The sequence below is a fragment of the Malaclemys terrapin genome, chromosome 9, assembly GCF_027887155.1.
Source record: "Malaclemys terrapin pileata isolate rMalTer1 chromosome 9, rMalTer1.hap1, whole genome shotgun sequence".
Taxonomy (NCBI): Eukaryota; Metazoa; Chordata; order Testudines; family Emydidae; genus Malaclemys; species Malaclemys terrapin.
Window position 1 is genome coordinate 77,991,411 of NC_071513.1, and position 24,448 is coordinate 78,015,858.

Here is a 24,448-nt window from a genome sequence, read left to right on the forward strand (position 1 = left end):
TTTCTGGCTTCCCTAACTCAATCTTGAGCCATTCCAAGTAAAATATTGGAGAAATCTGCAGAGGTCTCAAAGTCCTGACTGTTAGAGATGGGAGACCACTGCAGTAATTTAAAAAAAAAAAAAAACTGTAAGATTAGTGATACTCCTATTCCAAACCTTAAATTCACAAGCTATTCTATGAGCCTACAACTTAATGGACATCTTTATTTTGGGGACATTGTACGGGTGTTCCAAAAAAAGGGACTCAAATAGTCAGCTGCCTGGGGCAAGCTCCCTAGTTTCTAGGTAGCACATAACTATCTGGTGTAGTTGCCACGGGATGGATAGATAGTGATGAGTAGCAGTATAAAACACTCACATTTCTGCGGGTCAGACTAGGAGCAGAGGAGTCCTGTAGGGAGTACCTTTTGACACAAACTAGTCAGCTAAGCAGGCCTGAGATCCAGAGGATGTCATCCCTCAAATGTCAACCAAAAGTGCTTCAGGGAGATCGAGCATACAGGAGGTCTGCCTGCTGGAGGGCAGTGTAGGGGGCAGATCAGCAATCTAGCATACAACAGCTGGGAGAGACTAGACCGGTTTACTCCCCAGCTTTCCAAAAAAAAAAATATATATATATATCTGTAACCCTACAGCGACCTTAAAGGGTGCTCAAAGGAACACTTTCAGTAGAAGCTGTCATCTCTGCCTTGAGCAAACCCGTGACTTTAAAGTCCAATACACCAAGTTCCAGCATAGCACCCTTGTATATAAATGTATTCCTGATGGGGAAGAAGGGTTACATAAGAATCATGCATGGAGTAAGACAAGGTACTGTGGCTTACCTACTCCATTATTAGTTGCTGGCCTGAATAGCAAGGCAACAAGAGGTGAGGCAGTACAAGGCAGGAGCACAGGCACTGCAATAAAGCCTAATATAGCTCCAGGTACATGCCAGCTTCATGAAGTGTGTAGCAGGAGTGGGGTGGTCAGGAGAAGCTACATCTGTGATAAAAGAATCTCATTCTGAAGGTTCAAGGGTTTAACCATTACTCCCACAACTTTCTATTGCCTACCCTTCAGCTAGTCCATATCAGCCTGTATCTTTGGATGAAGCCAATGGCATTAACTTGCAGTCACCAATTCATCCTACTATGCTAGTGCCTGATCACTGCTCTAATATTGCCTGTGCACATATTTAAAGGGGCCTGTCATCTTACTTAAGATGTAGTGAAGAGTCCAGGCTAATAACTGTATTGACAGGGTTCCAGCTGCTAGTTCTGAGTTTAGCATCCTACTTAGCAGGACTAGCAAGCCTGGAGTTTGCCATTGTATGTAGCAGGACTAGCATCATTACCATCAATCCCCTACTACCAGTAAACAGTCCTCCAGAGGATCTTCCATGGAGGCACACAATCACTAGTATTGCAACAGCATCCATCTCTGCACACTAATTTATTTACTGCCTGAATACCACAATACTAGCATACTGGGCCTGTGCATACAGCTTGTGGTAGAATGTTTGTCAATGTACTCTTGCCCAACTATGGGTGCACAGTAGCTACAGCAATTGTTCTGCTTTTAAATAGAACACTCTCTACCAAGCCTGTTTACATAGCTTTCATTACATGAATCTGAAAGGACTTAAAACTCCACCAGTGGCAGTCTGGTGTGGGCCCTAGTGGTATATGAAGGTCTGTACAAAAGCATCTAGATGTTTAGTTAGGAAGGAAAGATTTCCCATATCCTCTGCTCAGATATCTGCCCCTTCTTTTTCAGACTGCGTGCATTTGAATTTAATTTTTTTTTCAGTATAAAGGAAACAGCCAGTTAAAACGAACTTGATATAAATGAATCTCAGCATTCCTTGACCATCCAACTCACTGAGGGCAAGGTCTTTTTCCTTCCAAAGGAGTTTAACGAAGAGCTGCACTCTCACTTAAAGCATAGGAGCTCTTCTATAGCTGTGTTCTTGCTACATTTACTGTAGATCTCAATACCATATTCGCTAAGAAAGCTGAGGCTTCACCCCTTTTCCACAGAAAAGATACTAGCCACCTTCTGTGTTTCCACTGTTTGAGAGAAGAAAAAAAATCCATGTTAGGTGGAGGATATACAATCAGAATTAAGATTGTACATGGAACCATACTACTGAATTAACAGTTTAAGGACCTCATCTTTTAATGAGAGTCTAAAGTGTGTTATTTCCAACTTGACAAGTAATGAAGCTTTTGGCCTAAAAGCTAACAGGAGTTCTAATTTTAGGACAGATTCTTCTAAGATTTAGTGGCTACAAATATTTTAAGTAAATGTTTTATTAAGCAGAAAGGCTATACATCACTGCTCCAGAGATCTAGAGAGCAGAAGTAGTCTGTTTAATTGCCTCCATATATACCTGATAGAAGATGCAGTAAGTTCAGTAGAGTAGTCTGAAAATTTCTTAAGTTTGAGCTCAGAACTTACAAGCATATGCTACCATTGCTGTAGACTGCAACTTCTTCAATCCATAGTTATCATAGTTCAGTGAAACTTAAAAAGGTCTATGGCTTTCTTCCAAGGCTGGGCCAAAGCTATTTAGCATGTAGAGCTTAAATTCTATACAACAGGCCAATAAAACATTTTTAATTCTTTAAAAGTAGGGGAAGGTCATTCAAACTTGACACTTACTACAAACTTTTATCTCAACTAGGCAGAGACTACCATGGCTTTAGTTTGACCAACCACACCATGTGAGCAGATAGCTACATTCCCAGCCTCTGCTGGTTCATTAAATATTATTTCCAAGCTGCAGAAAGAAGAAGAAAATACCCCTTCCCACTTCTCTGATCTTTTGGGTGTTACCAAAGTAACACCCTTCCTATCTCTATTTCAATTTCTGCACTGAGATGGGGCCTCACAATGCAAGTCTCAAATTTTAACAACTCCTAAGTGAAGGTGTACGGTATAAATGAGAGCAGAATTAAAGCAACACATGGCAAGAAACAGTGTAAAAGCTGAACAAAGCTTAACGGTAGTAGTATAAGTTGACCACTATGTGCAGTGATCATTCTCTCAGCATTTTCCAAGTTTTAATATTGCATAGTCAAATTCAATCTTCCTGTCATTCTCTAATGCTGAAGTCAGTGTTCACCATAGCAACAGAAGGATACAACACCTCTGTGCTCTTGCTTGCATGTTTTCATGCAACTGTATGTTCTCTGCTCTTAGATTTTTGACATATGCACACCTCCTTCCCAAGTGCTGTATGTAGCTTGTGTCTTTGTAGACCATATGCCACTTTTGCTAATAAATCTTATTGATCCATGCTGTAGGTTAGTACTGCTTCTGCATTATCAACATGTACCAGTTTAGTGTGTTTTCATATGCCTGACATAAAAGGGCAATCAAAGATGAAAAGATCACTAGTGCGTGACATTAATGCCCAAGAATCTCAGCCTTCCTTTGATATGGTCAGTGATTCAAGCAGTAAGGCTCCACCTGCTAGAGTGACTGCTTTTATAAAGCACAATATTTGAACAGTTCATGCTAACAACAGCTGTAACATGGTAGAGAGAACACTAACATACTCCTGGGGAAATTCTGCACCTCTGCGCATGCGTAGAATTTATGTCCCCTGCAGAAAAATGACTTTCTGACAAAGGAAGCAAAGGGAAGCCACACGAGCAGTCATGAGACTCTCCCCAGTTTTGGGTGCCCAGGGCAGCCGGCAGAGAGGTAAATCACTGGGGGTCAGGGACGGGGCAGGGGAAGACCCGGCTAGTGGCTCAGCTGCTAGTCCCGGCTGGGCTGGGGAGGACGGGACTTCCTCTGCATGGCATCCAGGGCTGGGTCAGACCCACCCCCAGATTTCTCCCCCGACTGTAGGAAGCTCACTGTGCAGGTAGCTGTTTACCACTCTGCCCAACCACCATGCATTCAGACCCCCCTCATACCCAGACCCTCCCCACTGAGCCTCACCCCTCCTGCACCCAGAATCCCTGCGATGAACCCCACTCCCCTTACACCTGGACCACTCCCAACAAGCCACTGCACCTGGATCCCCACCCTACCGAGTCCTCACCTGCTGCACCTGGATCCCCACCCCAGAGCCCCACTCCCCCAGTATCTGGACATCTCCCCCCCCCCAAAGCTCTGCACACTCAGACCCCCTCCCACATCCACTCCACCCCACCCACCGCTGAGCCCCAACCACCTTCACCTGGACCCCCCTACAGAATCCCATTACCATTGCACCCAGAACCCTGCAACAAGCCCCTGTGCAGCTAAATTCACCCATTGAGCCGCCCTCACCCAGATTACCCCACACAGAACCCCCTCAACCCACACCTGGCTTTCCCGACACTAAGCCCCTCTACACTTGGATCCTACCTTCCTGAGCCTGCCTGCCCACACCTGGTTCACCTGGCATGGAAGGGCAGGCCTGGTCCTTGTGCTGTGTGCAGGCTGGGTGCAGGCTTACCGCTGAGTCCGTGTCCCAGGAAGGAGTTGCACAGTGATCTCCCATCTCTGTGCAGCCAGGGGCCTGTGCTCCCCAATGCCACGCTGGAGCCACCACATTTATTTGACAAAATTTGCAGAATTTTAAAATATTGTGCGCAGAATTTGTAAGTTTTAGGCACAGAATGCCCTCAGGGTAACTAACAGAATGAGAAGCCCGACAAGGGGCATTTTAAATTGGTAGTTAATGTTGCCCAAATTTGCACTCCACTTTTTCCCCTATGAATTACTGATGCACTTTCTTCCAGAATCAGACAAAAGCCCTATTACTCATTCCTTGGCATCCACGGGCACTTCCAATGGAAAAGTTAGTAGTCCCAATACACATTTTAAGAGCAAAGACTGAAGCACATTGTTATATTCCACCCAAAAGGGGTAAATAGTCACTTAGAACCCATTCCCCCAATCAATCCCCTAGAGTCTTTTATTGCTCAGCCCCTTCATAAGTGGGAAGCCAACTCAACACACAGCCAACCACAATTAAGACAGGTACCTCTCTTAGCTACATATACTGAAGGAAATACAGGCCCAGAAAAGAAAACACTCATCCTGAGCTTTAACCATTCTCTTCTCCCAAACAATATACTCATATATAGGTGAGATCTTCCACTGGTGGTTTATAAAGTATCCCAGCACCATTGTATCTGAACACTTCAGTAGAGTGGGGAAGTAAATTCATGCTCACGCACAAAAGCTGCTGCAAGATGGAGGGTGTCTACTGGGAGGCAGAACTGGATCAGGACTAGGGTGGAGCAAGTCTCACCATAATTTACCCTCCCCCACTCCCATGGCACTTGGTTCAAAACAAGCAGCAGGACTGATTAAAGTTCATACTTGGTGGCCATATTCAAAATGAACTGGTGATACTATGAAGAAGATATGCTCAACTGGAGTAGAAGTAGCAGATGAAATTTCATATCCACCTATAGTATAATGGTCAGGTAGATTACAGGCAAATCACTTAAAGTAGCCTTTCTGAAGCCATCTCTATCCCTAAATTATTTGTACTGAAAGCTGCCTTCATTGTGCAGCATGTGATAAAAGCACAATCAGTTCAGAATCAAATACTTTTTTGGGTTCCAGAGATGCCATGCTGCATTAGACTAAAGGGATGAGAGCACCTAGCATCTCCAATAGTGAGCAGTAGGATACTGGATTTTTAAGAGGAAGGTGCAAAATTCCCCATCACGTACCTAACCCTGCAATGGTTTAATCACAAAGAGACGAATGTCAGTTTGTGAGCAGCTTTTGTTACAAAGTCTGAGGATTAAGCTTCATTGTAGTTGTACCTAGTATAACAGAAGATGTTTTTATTTATCTAAATATCTAGTCCTTTTTAGATTTATTAAACTATTGGTCTTGCCTTTTGGGTAAGGGGGCAAATCAGTGACTTGGAGGTTTGCTCCAGCATGACACCCCATTCATATCTCTGGGACATGCTATTTCCCAGCTCAGTTTAGGCAATACTGATATTAGTCAATGTATCCTTGCTGAGGCTAGACCTGTGGTTTCAGTCCTTCAGCATCAGAGCAGCAGCAGCTGATGATGAATTATCAGATTCAGAAGGAAGGCAGAGGCCTAAGGCTAAACTGCAGTTTCTAATCACTACAAAATATATACAGCCCCCTTGAACAGCAGCAATAAAGGACAAAACCACTCAACACCCTGCCAGCCATAATTAATTTTATTCTGCTTCACTCCAGTAAGGAGGAACTCAGCTGCAAACAATAGCAAAGAAAAACCTATGGCTAGCCCATACCAGCCAACTTGGGCTCACAGGGCTTGGGCTGTGGGGCTGTGTCACTGCTGTGTAGACTTCCAGGCTCAGGCTGGAGCTCTGGGATCCTCCCCACCCACACAGGGTCCTAGAGGCCAGAGGTCCACCCAAGCCCAAGAGTCTAGATAGCCCCACAAGCCCAAGTCAACTAGCACAGGACAGTCGTGTGTCTAGTTGCTGTGTAGACATACCCAATAAGGTTACTAGTCATTTCATAATCTAATATCCAGAACAATCACAATTCTACCTTATCATTGTTAGGTCAGCATACTCAGGACAAATTAAAGGGCAAAAGGCTGATCAGGAAGAGCATACAATAGCACCAGTTGATGTGTAACCTGGTGAGGTTTTCTTGGGAGGGGGAGGAGGAAAGTTAGGCAGAGAAGATTCATTGCTAAACCCACCTCTAATCCATAAGCAAAAACCATTTCCTACTTCTAACCACACTAATTGGATCCACACAGATATCAAGGAAAACTTAACTTGCCAAGGGGCATAACTGCACAAGGGTGACCTGCTTGTATACACCTGCTCTACATTTTTTCCAGCATTAGGTTTAATGCACTGCATTTAGACAATGGGTATATGTAATACCTGCTTGTGGCTGACTGGGATCATACAAACTATATGAATGGCAAATACTAAAAGAGTCAGACACTAAGAGTCATCACTCCTGAAACTATTTTCTTAGTCCTTGTTACTTGTTGTGGTAGAACTGGCTACTATGATTCCTCCCTCTGTCTTGCCCCACACATCAAGGCAGCATCCAAATCTTGTCAGTTCTTCCTCTATAACATCTCTAAAATCTGGCCTTTTCTTTCTCACCACACAGTAAAACTCTCACCCAAGCCATCATCTCCTCAACCAACTTCTCCCTAACAATCTGTACTAAGCCATACAAGTCAATTCAAAACAAAGCTGTTAAAAATCATGCTTTTTTTGCCTGCCTTCACCATATCACTCCTCTGAGTCCCTCAACTGGCTCCTCATTTTTACAGAGTTCAAGCATATTGTCCTCATCACCAAGGCCCTTCCAACTTATCTGTATGTGTATCTTATGTCATGCCCTCGTATAGTTCTTCCCCTCCATGCTTTGTGCACAAAATGTCCACCCCTACCTAGTTTATGAAGGTCCTACCCTCTTCTCCCTAAGACACATTTGTACTGTAAGACCTGCATGAAGTCATCAACTGATAATAGCTATGTAGAAGGTAAATTCATACAAATAACTAGGTAAATGTGAATTACCAGTTAGCTTCATCCTCCCTCCCCATTCCATACTATTGTTTCTTACACACACTTGTTGCATCTTGTTTTAAATTATATTTGTAACCTGCTGGGGCAGGAATCATGTTTTTCCACCTATTTATGCAGCGCCTAGCTCAACGGGGCCCTGATTTTGATTGAGTGCCTTTGGGCACTATGGTAATAGACTAAATAAATATTGCCACCATCATGGAATTATCCAGTCATGTTAAGTCACCCTTCCTGTTAGGACCATTAAACCAGGAGGAAAAATATAAATATAATGGCTTTGGATCTGTTATTTTATATCTGAACAGAATAGGAACTACTACCCTTTATATTTAATTTTAAGAATTTAAACTATTCACCCAAAACTAATATCATTGGATGTGCAGTTGCCATTCAGTTACAATTTTGCACTAATACCTAGAATATTGACCAGCTGATGGTAAATGGACAGAGGAACATGTCAAAAGCAAATTTTGACCCACTTCCCTGTTACTAGAAACCCTTCTTGAATTTCCCCAGACACACAATTCCCTGCTTCTGATTCTGAGCCCATGCTAGTTGAGCCAGGTGTCAGTTATCACATTGGAGGGCAGCATGGAGCAGTAAGGAAGCATATGTCTGGGGATAGAGGCAACTGGGACGAGGTAGGTGGAAGAGGTGATATCCAACTTCAGCTCTTTGGTGCTATTTAATAAGTTTGAAAGAACAGAACTATAGATTCTCAACTAGCACTTGAGTAATTTTTAATCAAATTGCTCCTTCCCCTGTAAATCAAGTTCTAGACAGATCAGTGTTCCCCTTGGCATCTTCCAACTTATATATATAAAAAAGTATTTAGTGTTGGGGAAAAAAATTATAAAGCTTCTAACCGCTTAAAAAAAGAAATTTTAGTTATTTTCTCCAAGGTCCAAGTGGGGTTACAAAAAAAGCACAACATCCTTTTATACTCCATACAGCAAAACTATATATGGTGGCATATTCCAAAATCCAAACACATGGATTGGTTACATGTAATAGTACGTATGTCAAAACTAGAATTTACGTGTTCTTTCCCAGATAGCGCAAAAAAAAAAATTCACATAAAATTACAATTTGTATACACTTAAATGGAATTGTTAACAGAAGGAAAACATTAAATGTAAGTATTTTACATTTACAGTTAAAATAGTTCACTTTGATAAAATCCTGGAGACTCTTGAGAAGCATTCATTCCCTGTTGCAACTGTACATTATACACAAAAGTGTCTTCCTCTATATTTTACTTATATTTTAGAACCTATACAGACTGACAGAAAATAAATCCATAATTAAATATCAGTCTTCACAAGGAGTTACACATTTTTAGTTTTGCAATTACTATAAACTATCAGTCCTGAAACACAATGAACAAGACCTGACTGGTTAAAAAAAGTTATGTTCTAGTCTGCATTTTATTTACATTTTGTAATGTTTCTATTTGGGGGAGAGCAGGGGGGCAGATGGTCATATTTTCAGTGCCAGAAACATACAATTTGCATTTTCATTCTAGAAATAGGTCAGAAATTTACAAATAAGAATGCACAGTAAAATAAGTTATATAATTCTGTTTTGAATTTTTTTTGGTCCACGTCTCAAATAAACTACTTGTATACAGAAATGCTGTAATGTTTGAAATATGACTTTTTATAAGTTTAATGAGTACAAAAATATTTAAAGAATTTTTTTAATTAACATTTAAATAGTCAAACCAATTTTTATCCTTGTCAGCTGATTTCACAGGTCTACATTCTATCTGCCAAAGTACCTTAGCAGCATAATTATAAAAACACACATGGAGTGTGTGCACATAAAAACTAATGCCATATCAACTATAGTACTATATCCTTTATTCAGAAAGAATGATTGACCTACCCTCTTACAAAATTATAAATCAATCAGAGTCTTAATTTCATTGATCTTGGTTTGTTTTACTTCACTAACAGTAAGCTTTTTAGCTGCAAAGGCTCCTGCTGCAAGTTCCCTCTTCTTGTTCTGGATTTTCAGCATATTTTCTTCCACTGAGTCCTTCACAATGAACTAACATACATTAAAAAGAAAAAAACAACACACTTAAAGTAAAAGGCAGACATTTTCAAAAATGGGTGCCTAAATTTAGGCACTTAAGTGATTAATTGGAATTATTCCGTACTTAGCATATTTGAAGTCAGGCCACTTATTTAAGTGCCTATGTATGGATTTAGAAATATAGGTCCATGTTTCTGGAAATTTTACCGAATATGGTAACACTCTGAATGAAGCGTGGCTCTATCATTCACTTACTTTGCCAAAAGAGTAAGTGGCAAAGTAAACATAAGAACATAAGAAAGGCCGTACCGGGTCAGTCAGACCAAAAGTCCATCTAGCCCAGTATCCTGTCTACCGACAGTGGCCAATGCCAGGTGCCCCAGAGGGAGTGAACCTAACAGGCAATGATCAAGTGATCTCTCTCCTGCCATCCATCTCCACCCTCTGACTGACAGAGGCTAGAGACACCATTCCTTACCCTTCCTGGCTAATAGCCATTAATGGACTTAACCACCATGAATTTATCCAGTTCTCTTTTAAATGCTGTTATAGTCCTAGCCTTCACAACCTCCTCGGGTAAGGAGTTCCACAAGCTGACTGTGCGCTGCGTGAAGAAGAACTTCCTTTTATTTGTTTTAAACCTGCTGCTTATTAATTTCATTTGATGACCCCTAGTTCTTGTATTATGGGAATAAGTAAATAACTTTTCCTTATCCACTTTCTCCACATCACTCATGATTTTATATACCTCTATCATATCCCCCATATCCTCTTTTCCAAGCTGAAGAGTCCTAGCCTCTTTAATCTCTCCTCATATGGGACCCATTCCAAACCCTTAATCATTTTAGTTGCCCTTTTCTGAACCTTTTCTAGTGCCAGTATATCTTTTTTGAGATGAGGCGACCACATCTGTACGCAGTATTCAAGATGTGGGCATACCATCGATTTATATAAGGGCAATAATATATTCTCAGTCTTATTCTCTCTCTCCTTTTTAATTATTCCTAACATCCTGTTTGCTTTTTTGACCGCCTCTGCACACTGCATGGACATTTTCAGAGAACTATCCACGATGACTCCAAGATCTTTTTCCTGACTTGTTGTAGCTAAATTAGCCCCCATCATATTGTATGTATAGTTGGGATTGTTTTTTCCAATGTGCATTACTTTACATTTATCCTCATTAAATTTCATTTACCATTTTGTTGCCCAACAAACAGACAAATCTTGGGGGAAAGGAGTAATCTCTCTTCTGCCTCCATTTTGATTATTGGAATAACAAATTCTTCCTACTTGCTGCTGACATCAGAAGAGGAACAACTCCAATTTCCTAAATGGGATCACCCCCCCGGTTGGTGTAGGAGGAGGAGGGGGAGACAACTGGCTGGTGAAAAACAGATCAGCAGCTAAGAGACCTGCAGTGACATAACGAAGAGCACTTGGGTCCCTCCCAAAAAAGACCAACACCCTGGCTGGCTGGACAATAGCAGCATGCCTAGGGACCTACAGACTGGGGTAGTGGCTCGATTCCATTCAGGCTTCTGGAGCTTGAAACACCCTGAGAATCCAGAGCACAGAAGCTCAGATTCCCCTCACAGCAGTTCTAGTGGGTAGCCAGGAAGGGGCGCTTTCTAGGATCTGTGACAGAATGATGGCAGTGCAGTAGTACATGAAGATTTTTACAACACTGTTGCAAAGGCTTATACTTTTGCTCTTTAAACTGAAAGCAAGAGCAGGTCTGTTAGTTTGTCTCAGGTAAAAGCTATTTAGCAAGCACAAATTACAAGCGGTTCATGAAGAGTGGCTTCTGGGCCTGTATGCGCAGTGAAGTCTACCTGCTGCTGATCAGGAGAAATTGGAGTTGGTGGCCAGGATGCACTCACATGCCATGAGGCACAATGGGTCACCTGCTCCAAACCAGCAGCCAGAGGGGGTCCCTTTTTCTCCTATACGGCATGCAGTGACAAAGCAGATGGGGCCCATAGATGATCCAGCAGAGGTATCTGCAGTGACTAAAGATCCAGAGCTGTGGAGGTTGGAGGAGACATGGATGGAGCAGGAAGCCAGACATCAGAGTGAGGAGACAGAGCTGGAGCAACAGACGCTTGCTGACCTGGACAAAATGCAGGCAGCTCGAACAGGAGACGAGGGTCAAGTCGCACCCATGGGACCCAGGAGGAAGGACATAAGTGTGTGCCTCATCAGGGGCTAACATACAAATAGATGAGGGAATGATGGACGCTATCACTCTGCCTGCAGCTGAATCACTATGGACACTAACCTTTGTTCTGGGATTCTGACTGTGGAAAATTATTTTTCTTGGTGTGTTTTCTGTAGTAGTGTACCAGGGTCAAATTATGAGGGTTCAGGTACAAGCCCGTCATGACCAGACTCAGTGCTTGAGGGGGAGAGTTCGACATCTACCCTCACTGGGGAAACTGAGTCAGTGCTGAGTGTGTCTGTGGCACAGCTAAAAGGTGCTGTGTCTCAGAATCTGCTGGGAGCAGCGAGATAATGGTACAGCTAGGAAATGCTGTGGACCAGAACTCCACTAGAAGTAGGGAAGATTACTGGGGGCGACGAGACACTGGCATAGCTAGAAGGTGCTCTGGACCAGAATGACGCGGGGAGAAGGGAAACAAGGTATGGCTGTAAGGTGATGTGCCTCAGAACTCCCCTGGAACGAGGCAGACTCTGGGTGGTAAAAATGCTGACAAATCCATGCTACCCAGTAAAGAATGGGAAAAGCCCAGACAGGTTATAACCACTGTGGAAAGTGAAGATGTTAAGGAGAGGGAAAAGTGCCCTTTAATCTGTGGGTTTAGCATGGGCATGGGAGATATAATTAAACCTGAGGGGGATGAGAGAAGGAAAACATCTCACCTCTCCCCAAGGGGGAATTAACATGGGGAACAAACCTATGACTGTATTTTAGTTTGATTATTGGAACAGTTTACTAGCTGAATGAATGTATGAAGTTCAAATTAATAAGTGGATACCCTGTCCAGGCAGAGAGACTTTAAACCAAGATCTGTGGAGTAGCCAGCAGCTAATCCTACTGAATCTATATAGGGGAAAGCTGTGGCACAGAGGCCCATTGGTACCAGCTGACAAAGGATTCGCTGTCCTGTAACCGCAACTCTTAAGAAACCTGACAAATTCACTACAACTAAACACACTGCTTTCATGGTATTTATCCATAAATTATATCCTGTAAGGTCTCTAATAAAAGCTTAGGTCATACTAATCCTCACAATCATGGCATCATGTATGGATGGATGATATTTAAGGAGTTGTGTGTATGTAGTGAAAATATAAAAACTGTCACCAACTTAAAAAACAAACAAAACAAAAAAAACCAGGTTTCTTCCAGTCAGGAAATAGGATGTATATTCACCTATCTCAATTCACAGGTCAATTAAGCATTGTAAACCAACACAATAGGAGCCAAATTTATATATAAAGTGAACAGAGGAATGGTAAGTCACTGGAGACTAACCCACAGGGGTTGTCCTGCCCCGGGGGGGGGGGGGGGGGGGGGGGAAGGGGGGAGGAATAATAATACAAATAGAATGTAAGGAAAAAAGTCTCATCTATTCACTGAGAAAAAACACTTGGTAGAAGGGGATGCTTCATGAACACTTGGATCCTGGTTTGTCTGAAACCAGCTAGCTCTGCAAAAGTCAACCTTTTTTTTTTTTTTTTTGGGGGGGGGGGGGAGGGGGAGGGAGAAGAGAGAGAAATCTACATCATATAGGAAAGATAACCATTTATAAGTGTAGACCCTGGTTTGTAATTTATAATTTTATATGTAAAAACAGTTTTGTTTCTAATTATCCTTACTCAGTAGCTCTTAAATCTAAGGCTTGGTCTACACTAAACCCCCAAATCGAACTAAGGTACGCAACTTCAGCTACGTGAATAACGTAGCTGAAGTTCAAAGTACCTTAGTTCGAACTTACCTCGGTCCACACGCGGCAGGCAGGCTCCCCCGTCGACTCCGCGGTACTCCTCTCGCCAAGCTGGAGTACCGCAGTCGACGGCGAGCACTTCCGGGTTCGACTTATCGCGTCCAGACAAGACGCGATAAGTCGAACCCAGAAGTTCGATTTCCAGCCGCCGAACTAGCGGCTGGGTATAGACGTACCCTTAATCTTTGATAATAAACTTGTCTGTTTTCACTATAAATATATACCTCCGTGCTATGATGTCAGATAGGCACTGATTCTCAATTGAATCAAACCAGTTAGTGTGTATTCAGTCCATTTGGGGATAGCAAATCTGGTAATTTCTGCGACTGTCCAGTGACAGGTGCTGGATACTATGAGGGCTCAAGGATTAGGGGGCATCTATTGATAACCTGCAAGGCAAAGAAAGGCCTGGCACAGCTCTGAGGAGATTGTAAGGGTGGCTAACAGACTGGTGGTGTCAGGGAGCAGCTGACACCCAGTTAGGCATCAGCAAGTCTTCCTCTGACTGGACATAGTGAGGAGTAAGAAGGTGACTCACAGTCCTGGGCACCTTGAGAAAGCATCACACCTACCCACCTTAGGATTTCAGACAGGAACAAGCAAACTCTGCTCCAAAAATTAATATCATCTCTTCAGAGAGAGAGAGAGGGTTCATACCCCATTATTTTTGCACAACTGTCACAAAATTTCACATTTCTGTAAGTGAGGAAAACAACATAGCCCAAGCTAACATTTCAAAAATTATAACTTTAGTTGGGATTCAGTTATGTTATACTATAGCTATATCCTCTGCCCAATTCTTTTAAACAACTCTTTATTTAAAAGAACATCACTCCTATATCAAAATCACAGTTGTTCAGACAGCTCACCTTAGTGACGATAACATCTTGCTTCTGGCCAAGTCTGTGACATCTGTCAAAACACTGGTCTTCTGCAGCAGGATTCCAAGCCTATCAATGATATATGATCATCAAATTAAACCTTATGGTGAACAATTAGTTTTTCAAAACTACACTTCCAGTACATTAAGACACTAAGAAATTTTAAAAATGAATTCACTAAAACATGTTACCCATAACAGTATGGCCTATGATAAAAGTAGCCATGTGATTAGCATTGTTTATTTTTATCGGTAACTGTTATTCTTAGGGAATGTGACATGATCACACTATTCTATAGAAGGATGTAGGGTGGATTAAAAAAATTTGTTTTTAAGTAAAAAAAATATATATATCATTTATATTTTCAGTAAAACCATGGATGAGTTTGTAATCAGGACCAGCAAATTCCAGCAAGACTCCATAGATGAAAAGCTCATTCAATTCATTTATGCAACCAGTTCTCCCTTTTGTTTTGTTCAGAACAAACATTCCATTGACATGGTTCAGTCATTACAACCAGGCTACACTCCACCCAGCAGAACAGACATTGCTGGAAGGTTGCTGGATACAGTGAATGAGAAGGAAACTGAAAAATGTGCAAAAAACATTGATGAGAAATGTGTTAATCCGAGCCTTGATGGGTGCAGCAATGTACACAATGATTTAGTAATATGTGCTTGTGTGACAACAGAAAATGCGTTTGTCTATCTTTAAGAAAAAATTGATACATCAGGAAATGCCCATGCAGCAGAGTACTTAAAAAACAGGCAGTAAAAGCTATAACAAAAGTTGAACAAAAATTCAAGTGTCAACACAGCTTTGTCACCGACAATGCTGCAAATGTAGCAAAGATGAGCAGAAAGCTAAAAGGGGGAACCTGAAACGTATATAGGTGCAGTGCTCATCTGCTGCATCTTTTAGCCAGACAAAGTACCACTCCAGGAATAAATGAAAATGTTGCTGAAATTGCAAAATACTTCATCACTTTTTGTCAGTTTCACTAAAGAGAGCAAGATCCAAACTAATTCTCCCCCATGGTGTACAACTGAATTCAGTGGTTGACTGCTTTGAGCTATTTATTTAAAAAACTTGCCTATTCTGATGACAATTTGTGATGAAAATCGGGACAAAATAAACGGAACTATCACAGCCAAAGTAGTCAACATCAGACTAAAGGGAAATGTAGAAGATATGCTGAATGTCAAAAAATCCATTTTCATTGCCTTAGACAAACTGCAGAAAGATTACTGCTGTATTGCAAATACAGTTGACTGAAGAAAGACTCCAACAACAAAAGTTAAATTGCAGGTAGTAAAGATGCGATGGATCAAGCACTTACTCCACCTCAATTTCTTGCCAATATTACCAACTCAAAATACTAGAGTAGATATCTCACTATTGAAGAAGATGCTGCTGCTATGACATGGCATCTAATCTCATCAATCATGCCAACCATAAGAGATTTCACGGCTGGAGGTGAACCATTCAAGTAATACATGTTTGCTGAAGATATTTTAAAGAACATCACACCACCAAACTTGTGGGAAGTCCCTAGCTAAGTGCCTGGAACCAGTTTGTTGAAGTGCTAAATCAGCTTTTGACAGCAATAGCCTCTTCTGCAGGCACAGAAAGAACATTTTCTTCATTTGGACTAATTTATTCAAAATTGAGAAATCGAATGGGAGTTAAAAAAAAAGCAGGAAAATGTGTCTCTCTTCCAGTCTAAGAATAAAAACGATGAAGGAGGGGATGAGATCTACTAGTTTTAAAAGTATGAAGAACAGCCTAAGTGACTTAGGAGACTGTGCTCTCATTTTCAAGATACTTAGGTGAATAGGAACTTGAGCTCCAGTCTAAGCTAATCCTAAAAATATAAGGTGAATCACATAGTGCACAAGCGAAGCAAACACTGCCAAGGAGTTCATCTTGCATCCATGGTCATCAAAAAGGAATATAGGACAAGTGAGCCTGCTCCACCCTTTATGCCCTCAGTGGAGGACATAAGAGGGTATAAAAGCGGCCCCAAAAGAAACTGCTGACCAAAAAAAAGATCTGATCTCATGCGCATGGGGTGCATGTGCACCAAGAGCGGAAGCTGTGTGGACAACACAGAAAGAATAACCCTCTGTTTCTCCATCTGCAGTCACTTCGTAACAGGAGTGCTAAACTCAAACAAAGATGTTTAGACTGAAAATGGCTAATGCACAACCCCAGTTAGCTGCACTCTGTTTTCTGTGGTAGTTTTTAATATCAGTACCTCACATGACGTTCCACTAAATTTGACTTTTAGCAAAAAGTCTACTACTACGATTGCACAAGTAGTTCTGCCTTTTCTATTTTTTTTTTTTTTATGTCTACACTGCAATTAGACACCCACAGATGACTCTGGCTAAGGGGCTATTTAAATGCAGTGTAGACGTTTGGGCTCAGGCTGCAGCCCACACTCTGGGCCCCTCCCACCTCAGAGTCCCAGAGCTCAGGCTCCAGCCCAAGGCAGAATGTCTATACACAATTAAACAGCCCTTTAGCAGAAGCCCTGTGAGCCCAAGTTAGCGGGCACAGTCCAGGGTTGGGTTTTTAATTGCAGTATAGGCTTTACACCCACCCCTTCCTAAAATCCTGAGGGACCTACAACTAGTTTTGCATAGATCACTGTCAACATACCAGTGTTAAGTCTATTACTTACAGGATCCATTAAAAACACTCGTGAAGCAGCTGTCAGATTTAAACCAACTCCACCAGCTTTTAAGGATAGCAGCATTATGGTCGGGGACCCTGTTTGCCTGTCTTGGAAGCTCTGAATTGCTTGTACCCTCTTCTTCTGTGCCATGGACCCATTCAAACGAGTAAACACAAACCCTGATTCTCTGGAGTAAAAGAAAAACAACATTTATCAAGTCACTATGACAACAGGAAATACATTTATTTAAAATCCTGACCTCTGCTGTGAATGTTTAAAAGGTTATGCTTCTAGTCAAAACAGAAATTAAGATACATGGATCTATACCGTTAAACAAAGAGTAATATGATTCTGTAACATTCTAAAAGAAAAGCATATTTTGTCCAATTTATTTGAAATGGACATTTCACAGACATTTCAGCCACTAAGAAGTACAAAATTATAATTAGTTCAACTTACTTCAGTGGAGTTTCTATTAGAGACAGGAAAGTGGTGAACTGAGAAACAATGAGACACTTTACAGCTGGATTCTGCTTCCTTAGGTCTATCAAAGCATGCATTAGAGCATTGATCTGAAATGCCAAAAATTAAGATTTATGCAATAGGATTATGATCCCAATCTTATGGATACTTCAAAAGCTTTGTTCTTAGGTACTGTGCTGATGCCTGATAATTTATCGTATTAGCCTGTAATAAAACAGGGCAATCCTAAAGACTTTTTTTTTTTTAGAACAACTCCTGAAAAGAAAATAAGAACTGGACAGTTTTTATGGTTATAAAAGGTGGCTATTGGGAGGTTGGCAACGTTTGGAGAAAGTTTCCTGGAGGAATTAATATCAATCTAATCTGTGTAGCCAATGCACTTTTCTCCTACTGACAAGTGTCAACAACCTTCTTCAGGCCAGAAAGCATGCAAAGAGGAAGGACGTGGAGGTGGAACTCAAAGCAGTGAGACTGAGGTAGGGGTTCGGGGGGGGGGGGGGAAGGGGAGGTAGCAGTGCTATAGAACATCAGAGGAGGAAAAGGAAGATCAAAGATTCCTTTTGGAGCTGAGAAGAATAAAAAGAGTGACGTCCCTCCACCTTTGAGCCCAAAGGCCAAATATATTTGTTCTTCAGCTTCTATAACTGTCAGGATAGAGATATTTTTAAGGGCTCAATATATACTGACTTTGAAAGAGCAGTAACCTTCTTGCAAATTTAAATTAAGTTTGTTGAGAAATTGTCAACTTCTGCAATTAAAACCAAAAAAGGAAATCAAATGAAGGCAGGAAAATTTCAGATTTGGCAATAAGATCTTGTACACTGATGAGGTTGAGGCTAAACAAAAAAAGATAAACTTTAAAAACAGACATAACCAGTTACGTGAACTAGTGAAATGTTAATAAAACGTTTGTGAAATATATTGTGAGAAGCTCATTTATTTAATTTTAAATGTATGAACCTCAGGAATTTAAAGAATTTTCTAAACAAATTTATTCATTCATTTCTGATAAATTAAAGATGATTTACTTACATTTAGTTACAAAATATATCTTCAAAAGAAAAAAATATTAGGATTTCTGCTCTTTTACTGAAACAATATTTTAATTAGTACGCTCCACAAACAGCCCTTCACTAAGGGAGTTCTAGGTCAACAACATTACTTAGCTGCAATTTGCACTACTTTTGTCTGTTTCCTTGTTGCAACCAAGGCTTATGGTAGGATTTTATGGTTTTAGTAGTGTTGTATTAACTTGATGTATACACTGAAAATTCAATTTTAAAGCTTAGAAAAATATTTCTATTTAACATGCTACATTTCACTACACAAGACAGTGGGAAATTACTTTTGAACTGGATATCCATTCCCGATCGCCCTTCTTCTCAATGCTAGAATCCGACTCCTCCGGAGGACATTCTACCAAATGTTCTACTCGAAGTTCGTTCCTACAAAGAGGACATTTGGCATTTGGCTATAAAATAAAAAGTGAGTTGAAACATTAGGAAAAGCACTTTCTTCATTTTAAATCAGATTAAGAGCATATCCCCCGCCTCCCCCCAAAAAAACCTACTTTATCATTTGCACATCGAAGAGTTCCAAGATTGCCATTATGAAGTACATTCACTGAAATTGAGGACTGCATTTTCATCCAGGCTAATTCACACATGGTACATTTTTCCACATGATAAATAACTCCTCTAAACCACACCTGACTGCAAAAGCGAGATGATTGTATGTGCTATACCAGGGGTAGGCAACCTATGGCACGTGTGCCAAAGGCGGCACACAAGCTGATTTTCAGTGGCACTCACACTGCCCGGGTCCTGGCCACCGGTCTGGGGGGCTCTGCATTTTAATTTAATTTTAAATGAAGCTTCTTAAACATTTTAAAAAAACCTTATTTACTTTACATACAACAATAGTTTAGTTATATATTATAGACTTATAGAAAGAGACCTTCTAAAAATGTTAAAATGTATTACTGGCAAGCGAAACCTTAAATTAGAGTGAATAAATGAAGACTCGGCACACCACTTCTGAGAGGTTGCCAACCCCTGTGCTACACCATTAAGACTACACTGACGTTTCCATTTTAATACTATTTTATTTACACTTCTTCAAAAAAAAAAATTGAAAATATTTGTTTGGAACAACCCAAACATTTGTTTATTTTTAAACTTTGAGCTAAATACGGTATATCATTCAGGTCTTCTGGAAAAGGGAGGGAAGAGAAAAGCTCTGTCTTCAAAATATTAGAAGCAGAAAAATAAACCATTTTTTAAAAAATATCTGAGTTCTTAGCTCAAGGATAGTCTTCTCTCTTTGCAGTTAATCTTTCACATTTCATTTTTAAAGTTCAGCGTAGGGATGTGTTTATGCTATATTTAGGGGCAGATATTCGGACACTGGCGGTCATTTTTTATAGGTGCAAATAACTGCAGACATAATTTTATGCCTGCAAATATTTGCTCTCACTGAAATGGAGACCTGGTTAAGGCAGAGCCAAGAATTTCTCTATTAACATTTCCATGGGGCTGTATTCAACAAACATAGTATGGATTGTCTGTGCTGCAGGGATGGAGAAGGACAAGAGTTCTAGTCTACGAGCTCTAGAGAAGGAAAGTGAAACTTTTACCCCCCAAAAAACAAAAACAAAAAAAAACTTAACAGCCTTAACAAAAAAACTTCTGGTTTGAGGTTTTGACTGCTGAATTATGACAAGAGAGAATGACATCCATGTAAGAAATAAAGTTTGACAATTTTGAAATAATTCTTCTCCCCTGACAGTTGACTAACACAAGACTACTCAAAAATGATAGGTAGTGTTGTAGCTGTGTTGGTCCCAAGGAATTTTTTTTTTTTTTTTTTTTTTTTTTTTTTTTTTTTTTAAGTACATCAGAAGCAGGAAGCCTGCCAAACAGGCAATGGGGCCACTACACAACAAAAGTGTTAAAGGAGAACTCAAGGAAGACAAGGCCATTGCAGAGAAGCTAAATGAATATTTTGCATCAATATTCACTACAGAGGATGTAGGGGAGATACAGATGCTTCTCGACTTACGCAAGCATTCCGTCCGGAACGCCTTGTGTAAGTCAAATTTTGCGTATGTCAGGGACATATACCCAACAATTACGCAAAAAAAAAAAACAAAAAAAAACCGCTTACGGAACTTCTTCCATAAGTGCAGGTTTGCGTAACCCAGGGAGTGTCTGTACCCACATCAGAGCTATTCTTTTGGGGCAACATATCTGAAGAACTGTCCCAAACTGATGTGTTAATAGAAGAGGTTTTAGAACAAGTTAATAAACTAAACAGTATTAATTCACAAGGACCAGATAGTATTCACCCAAGAGTTCTGAATATGAATCAAATATGAATTGCAGAACTACTAACAGTGGTATGCAACCTATCACAGAAATCAGCCCCTGTACCAGATGACTGGAAGGTAGCTAATGTAATGCTGATTTTTAAAAAGGGCTACAGGCCAGTGAGCATATTTTCAATACTGGGCACTTTGGTGGAAACTATAGTAATGAACAGAATTAAACAGAGACACAGATAAATACAATTTGCTGGAGAAGGGAAATCATGCCTCACCAATCTATCAGAATTCTTTAAGGGAGTTAACAGCCATGTAGATAAGTTGACACACTGTACTTGAATTTTCAGAAAGCCTTTGACAAGGATCCTAATCAAAAGTTTTTAAGGAAACTAAAGTAGCCATGAAGGGAAGGTCCTCTCATAGATCAGTAATTGATTGAAAGATAGGAAAAAACTTGGCCATATATACCTAGCCTTTCACAATGGAGAGGTAAACAGCAGGATCCTCCAAGGATACAGAGACTGGATGGAACCTGTGCTGTTCAACATAGTCATTGATGATTTAGAAAAGGGGGTGAAGTGGCAAAGTTTACAAACTGTACAAAATTAAGTCCAAAGCAGACAGCTAGGAGTTACAGAAGGGTCTCACAAAACAGGGTAACTGATCAACAAAATGGCAGATGAAATTCAATGTTGATAAATGCAAAAGAATCCACATTGGAAAAAATAATCCCAATTATACATATTCAATGATGGGTTCTAAATCACCTATTACCACCCAAGAAAGAGATCTTGGAGTCACCATGGCTAGCTTTCTGAAAACTTCAGCTCAATGCACAGCCGTGGTCGAAAAGGCTAACAGTTTTTTAGGAACTATTAGGAAAGGAATAGAAAATAAGACAGAAAATATTATAAATGCCACTATATAAATCCATGGCGTGCTCACATCTTGAATACTGTGTCCAATTCTGGTTGCCCCATCTCAAAAAGTATATAGTGGAATGGAAAACATTCACAGAAGGGCAACAAATATATATGATCAACTGTACAGAATGGCTTCCACACAAGGACAGACTAAGAAGATTAGGGCTATTCAGTTTAGAAAAGAGACAACTAAAGGGCAATATGATAGAGGTCTATAAAAATCAAGAATGGCGTGGAAAGAGTGACTAGAGAAGTGCTATTTATGCTTTCACACAATATAAAAACTAGAGGTTATGAAATAAATAGACAGCAGGTTTAATACAAATAAGAGGAAGTCCTTTTTCCACACAATGCATAACTAACCTGTGAAACTCATTACCATGGGGAGAGAGAGAGCTCAGTGGTTTGAGCATTGGCCTCCTAAACCTAGGGTTGTGAGTTCAATCCTTAAGGGAGCCACTAAGGGATCTGGGGCAAAATCAGTACTTGGTCCTGCTAGTGAAGGGAGGGGGCTGGACTCAATGACCTTTCTGTTGTGATAGCCAAAAGTATAACAGAATTCAAAAAGGAAAAGGTCCTATCAATGGCTATTAGCCACAATGGTCAAGGACGCAACCCCATGCTCAGGGCAACCCTAAACCTCTATCAGAAGCCCAGAGTGGATCACTCCATAATGCCCTGTTCTGTACACTCCCCCTGAAGCTCTGGTAAAAGTCACTGTTGGAGACAGGTTACTGGGCAAAATGGATCATGGTCTGAGCTAGTATGGCTACTCCCATGTGAGAGAGACAGGGTAGGTGAGGTAATATCTTTTATTGGACCAGCTTCTAATGGTGGAAGAGATAAGCTTTCAAACTACACAGAGCTCTTCCTCAGGTCTGGAGAAAGTAACCAAAGTGTCTGAGCTAAATACAAGGTGGGGCAGATTGTTAAGCATAAGAGTTTCAACGCATGCTGCAGGAGATCACTCAAAATGAAGTGGGCAATTAAGGATTAGCAGGCAGGAGGGTGGTGTGACAATTTGCTGTAAAAAGCCATACAAATCAGTGCTGCTTTTTTTTAGTGTCCAGAAGAGTTATGAATTTAAGTTCCCAGACTTGTCTTTAGATGGCGTTATGCAGGTTTCCTTTAGATGGCGTTATGCAGGACTGGGACCGAGAGGTCAGATATGGAGTGATTGCTTTATGACAAGTGTTCATCCACGGGTGATATGGGGTTTTTGTCTTTTATCATTTTTCTGTGTGAGTTCATTTGACAAATCACATCATGGAACAGACCACCCAACTATCCCAGAACTTTCTGCAGCACAGAAAACAACAAACCCACAGACAGCACACCTTTAGTTGTTACCTACCATCCCCATACTGGAAACCAAACAGGGTATCATTAAACAGTTACAACCCATACTTGATGGGGACCACACAATTAAATAAATCTTTACTAAACACCCTCTTCTGGCCTTCAACCACCACCCAACCTCAGCAAGCTCATCAACAAGCAGGCTCCCCAGAGGCCAGGATACACCAACTCAAAGCAGCATGAGACCAGGCCAAAACAGATGTAAAACATGCAGACGTATCTCCACAGCTAAAATGATCAATACCCCCAACAAACGCAGCTTTCAAGATGAATGGGTCTTACAAATGCCTAACGCAACATGTAGTGCACCAAATGCCCCAACCACTGAGGACAATCAATATGCTCTTGAATGAACACACACCGAAAAATTTAAAAAACAAAATCATATCACTCCTGGGTGAACACTTTTCACAATCACCTCAAATCTGACCTCTCAGTCCCCTTTCTCAAAGGGGACCTGCATAATACCTTCAAAAAATGAGCCTGAGAACTTAAATTCATAAGTCAGCTCAATATTAAAAATCATGCACTTAACAGAGACTTATCTGTCACACCTTGTATTTAGCTCAGATCCACTGGTTGCCTTCAAGACCTGAGGAAGATCTCTGTAGCTTGAGAGCTGTCCCTCCACCAACAGAAATTGGTCCAATAAAAGAAAAAAAATTACCTAACCTACCTTTGCACTCTCAGTTTTCGCTATCTCATGCTATCATTCCCTAACCTTCCACTCAGTTTACTATGGGGATAGACAATAGCTTCACCAACGTCAACATAGTGTAGGTAGCCTCAGAGTGAACTATTATAAAATGATTACCACTGACCTCTGGTGACAAATCTAGAGTACACATTTCCTCTGCTCAATGCATAGGTATACAGCTTGAACAGATGACAGCTGGCATACAAAGGGGTTGGTGGGTCTACATGCTGTAGGGGAAATTACAAGACTGCTGGGGCTTCCAAATGATCTTTTTTACTCACTTGCACAAATTACAAACAGAACTGCTAAAAAGGATCAGTTTTCATTAGGGTCTCCCATATGATGCTAGCGACTTCTTCAGTCACTGAATAATTTTTTTAAAATTCCAGTTATTTAAGTGCTGTTAAACAATACAACAGAAAGTCGCAGTCGAATAGTAAAGAGAGGTGTTTTTGTCCTCACTGGGAAAAAACACACACCTTACTTTTTAGATTCACTATTAATTTGTCATCTTCAAAACACAAAATAATTTTGATTTCTTTTAAATGCAGATGGAGAACATGCTAGCCAAAGGCTTGAACA

The 24,448-nt window shown here is 40.7% G+C and overlaps 1 protein-coding gene across 2 annotated transcripts in view; it reads right to left on the minus strand.

The window, feature by feature from the left end:
- Positions 1-8,379: 8,379 nt before the first annotated feature.
- HLTF (helicase like transcription factor) overlaps positions 8,380-24,448 on the minus strand; it is a 55,103-nt gene continuing 39,034 nt past the window's right edge. For both annotated transcript variants that reach the window (XM_054038954.1, XM_054038953.1), the window contains exons 21-25: positions 18,911-19,036; positions 17,542-17,654; positions 17,089-17,269; positions 14,391-14,471; positions 8,380-9,562 (exon numbers count right to left, since the gene is read on the minus strand). In XM_054038954.1, coding sequence (XP_053894929.1) covers positions 9,410-9,562; positions 14,391-14,471; positions 17,089-17,269; positions 17,542-17,654; positions 18,911-19,036 — 654 coding nt within the window. In that variant the 3' untranslated portion in view covers positions 8,380-9,409. The remainder of the gene's footprint in view (positions 9,563-14,390; positions 14,472-17,088; positions 17,270-17,541; positions 17,655-18,910; positions 19,037-24,448) is intronic.